Here is a 3351-nt window from a genome sequence, read left to right as displayed (position 1 = left end):
GCCAAGATAGACCGGATGGGGAGGACGAAACGACCGGACGAGGCTGCAGACAGTCAGCCAATTAGAGAAAGAGGGACCAGACTCAATTCCTGAGAGCCGGAGAAGGGCCACAGCGGCAGAAAAATTCAAGAGAGAGAGAGAGAAACGGCGAGCAGAGAGACAGCGAGCGCCACGGCCAGGGTCGCGTTCTCACGATAGTAGCGGTGGGGCCCGCCAGCTCGGGTTTAAACGGTGTACGGAGTAGGAGAGAGCAGGACTGGAGAGAGGCCTTGGGAATTGGAAGCGCCAAGCGAGCCAGAGAAGGTTCTATGCAAAGAACGCTGGAGCCGGAGACAAGATGCTAACGAGAAGGGCAGCGGAGGCATCACGCCGCGCTCCCGTTGGCTGGCGACGAGGCCGGAAGATGACAGTCGAGTCAAGGGGCTAGACCGCGGGATCAGAGGCACTAAACGCGATCGGTGGAGTGGAGGAAGCTTAGTTGGACTTAAACCAGCAGACACCAGAAGATAATTCATCACACAGATCAGAGAATAACGTCAGTGAAAATAATGAACTGAAAAGCCAACCGTGGCACGTTCGACACAGGTGGGGTTGGTGCAGAGCAGAGAAAAGGATGGTAACCCAGCGAAGCCGAGACGGACTAGCGCGTCCGCTATTTAAAGTCAGGGAGTAGATTATAAAGGAGAAATAAAACGGATTTCAATTACAATAATGCTGCTCTTAGCAGTAAATAAATTGGCATTGTCATAAATAGGCATTGTCTAGCTGATACTATATATAAATAGACTTGCACTTAGCCAAGCCCCCGTCTAGAGGTGGAGCATTGGCTCCTGGCTTTTTAAGTCCCAGCCGAGTGGCCAGGGCTTTACCTTGCAGGTATGTCGTCATGCTGCTATATGGGAGATTGCTGCTATTCTATCTAGTACTTTGATGCCATCATAGCCTAGTTGACGGTTTCTCGAGAATACACCAGGTGCCCCTTAGAGGGAACGATGACGGAAGAAGCATCGAGTCTGCAGACAGAGTGGAATTTCTACTCAGGGGTATATATAATTTTTTTATGTCCTATCTCAAGTTTATAGACTGTTTGTACCTGCTAATGAATGAGTTTCATATATAAGTAACATGGCTGAGGATTAAGATTGGGTTGCTCCCACCCAATTACGAAATTTCTACTTGATAAAGCTATCCAGCATGTCATTGAGAATTGTGCACAACCAGGAAGGGACAATAAGCAATGTATTGATTCAAGGCCCAATGCAACCCAGAAAAAAGAAAAAGAAAAAGATAAGACTGTTCGTCCTTGAGAAGGTTGACAACAAGTAGACAAAATATGTAGACGAAGATGATGAGATATATTATATTATATTCTAGGTGATCTACTTCAATTCAAAGCTAGGAAGAGCATAAGGATCTGAAGGAAGTATATATTCATGAAGATCATCGAGAAAGACCGAAAAACAACAAATCCGTCAATCAATCAATAAATCAATAAATCAGTCAGAAGAGCAAAGAAGAACAAAAAAAAATCTCACTTTCGACCAGTCCTCAGCATCATCCTAATTATTATTACCATACCCTGCATCATATCACCCCTGCCGCAGCACGAAGATCTCCAACCGTACCTAGAACAGGAATGTGAAACATGAAACGTGAAACGTGATCTCGGGACTGTTTACCAATCCAAGTATTAACGGTTCCTCATATAAATACCTACTCCGTATCCTGGACCTGGCCTGGAAATTTAATAACAGGTAATAATCATGGAAATTGGAATTTGAAATTCCAGTGGAACCTTGGAACGAGAACAAGAAGATTATAGCAAGTGGGGAAAGCCGCCAATACATCTGAAACCAGGACAGGACGCCACGGGTCACCCTGATGTAATATTAACCAATATTACTGATAATAACAATAATAATTTCCATGTTTCTAGTCCTGCCTTGCAATTGGAAATTGGAATCCAGTTCCAGAAGACTGGGCCACAGAGCCCAGATCCAGGAATGAATACGGAGTATTATTGAATCAACAGACGGGATCCAGGAATGATGTGATGTGACTGACGCCTTACCTCGTTCAGCAGTCCCAGGTGACATTGGATATACTCTGAATACTCACCGCCTACTGCTTCTGTCTGCTGACTCAGCACTGATCCTGATTAGGGATAGTGGAGGCGGAATGTCGGGCTATGCTTGATTAGTCTAAGGGCTGCACCTGCACTGACTTTCAAAGTCATGTGATCGTCATCAATCAAACCGCCCAAACAGGCACATTCGTACGGATAGAAACCAAGCTTGAGTGGATTGAGCGACGGACAAGAAAAGTCCAAGTCGAATCAACACTAATTACATCTGCCTGTCTCACTGCATTGCAGACTCAATCGTTCTGCTTGAGACTCCTGTAGCCTTTCGATCCACTTCCCTTTCATTCCGTGATCTCGATTAGATAGATAGATCACTAGATAACGAGAGCTATGATGTCATGTCATGCATCATTGTATCATTGTCTAGACAGGTCGTTGTACTGGAACATGTTCAACTCATCCAGATGCATACCGTTCATCATGAACCGAGCACTCTCGTGTATTCATGCTATAAACATAGATCATGCATATAAAATGGAATTGATTCTGCAATTCATCCGAAACATGCGCATGTCACATCTCCATCATCGACATCAACGCAAGACAATCATCAAAGCCATTGACGTAATGTAATGCCAAAAACAATTGCCAAAAATCAAGTCGAACCAAGTCGTAAATGCATGACATACAGAAACCAAAATATATGAAAATGCTGTAAATGTTTTAAAACTTCTCCATCAGGTTCTTCCGCACGGTCCACATGCGCGCCCGTTTGCCAAAAATATACATCGGTATCGCTGTCAGCAGACATGCTAGTTGGATGCCGCCCACTGCCAGGAAGACGGTCCGCGCCCCGTCAGACTCGAGCCAGTCGACGAAGAAGAGGGAAAAGACTAGCCCGTGGAAGATGTCTGTGTCACAGATCTGTTAGAAATGAAGAGAAAAAAAAAAGAAGGAATGAAGACAGGAAGCGTACTCTTGCTAAAGTTCAACGTTGTCAACGCCTCCCCCGCATACTGCCGGTAGCTGTCGACGCAAAAAGTAATTGATGTCGTGCTGCCTAGCGAACATCCAAACGAGATCAACCCAAAGAAAATCGTCGGCACAATCCACGCATCTCTTTCCTGCGCACTCCAGCCGAATCCCATCAGGCCCGCCGCGGTCGACAATGCCACCGGCAGCGCCATCACCAGACGAAACTCGGGCTCGTAGATGCCGCCGTTGCGCCGGGTCATGAATTGCACGACAATGTCAGACACCTGCCCGCC

At 46.0% G+C, this 3351-nt stretch overlaps 4 protein-coding genes across 4 annotated transcripts; 3 read left to right on the top strand and 1 right to left on the bottom strand.

Annotated features, from left to right (window-relative positions):
* Positions 1 to 65: 65 nt before the first annotated feature.
* Positions 66 to 344, top strand: T310_8902 (uncharacterized protein; the record flags this gene model as incomplete). Its single annotated transcript, XM_013468463.1, has 1 exon — positions 66 to 344. A coding segment is annotated over one exon (279 nt), but the record flags the coding sequence as incomplete, so codon positions are not given.
* Positions 229 to 510, top strand: T310_8901 (uncharacterized protein; the record flags this gene model as incomplete). Its single annotated transcript, XM_013468462.1, has 1 exon — positions 229 to 510. A coding segment is annotated over one exon (282 nt), but the record flags the coding sequence as incomplete, so codon positions are not given.
* Positions 511 to 2790: 2280 nt separating this feature from the next.
* Positions 2791 to 3132, top strand: T310_8899 (uncharacterized protein; the record flags this gene model as incomplete). Its single annotated transcript, XM_013468461.1, has 1 exon — positions 2791 to 3132. A coding segment is annotated over one exon (342 nt), but the record flags the coding sequence as incomplete, so codon positions are not given.
* On the bottom strand, positions 2977 to 3351 carry T310_8898 (Synaptic vesicle transporter SVOP-like transporter; the record flags this gene model as incomplete). The annotated part of the gene is made up of 1 exon (XM_013468460.1): positions 2977 to 3351. A coding segment is annotated over one exon (375 nt), but the record flags the coding sequence as incomplete, so codon positions are not given.

This window comes from Rasamsonia emersonii (genome assembly GCF_000968595.1).
Source record: "Rasamsonia emersonii CBS 393.64 chromosome Unknown ctg1118621760936, whole genome shotgun sequence".
In the NCBI taxonomy this organism is placed as follows: Eukaryota; Fungi; Ascomycota; class Eurotiomycetes; order Eurotiales; family Trichocomaceae; genus Rasamsonia; species Rasamsonia emersonii.
Note: the sequence above shows the minus strand (reverse complement) of the source record. Positions and strands in the feature narration are given on the sequence as shown.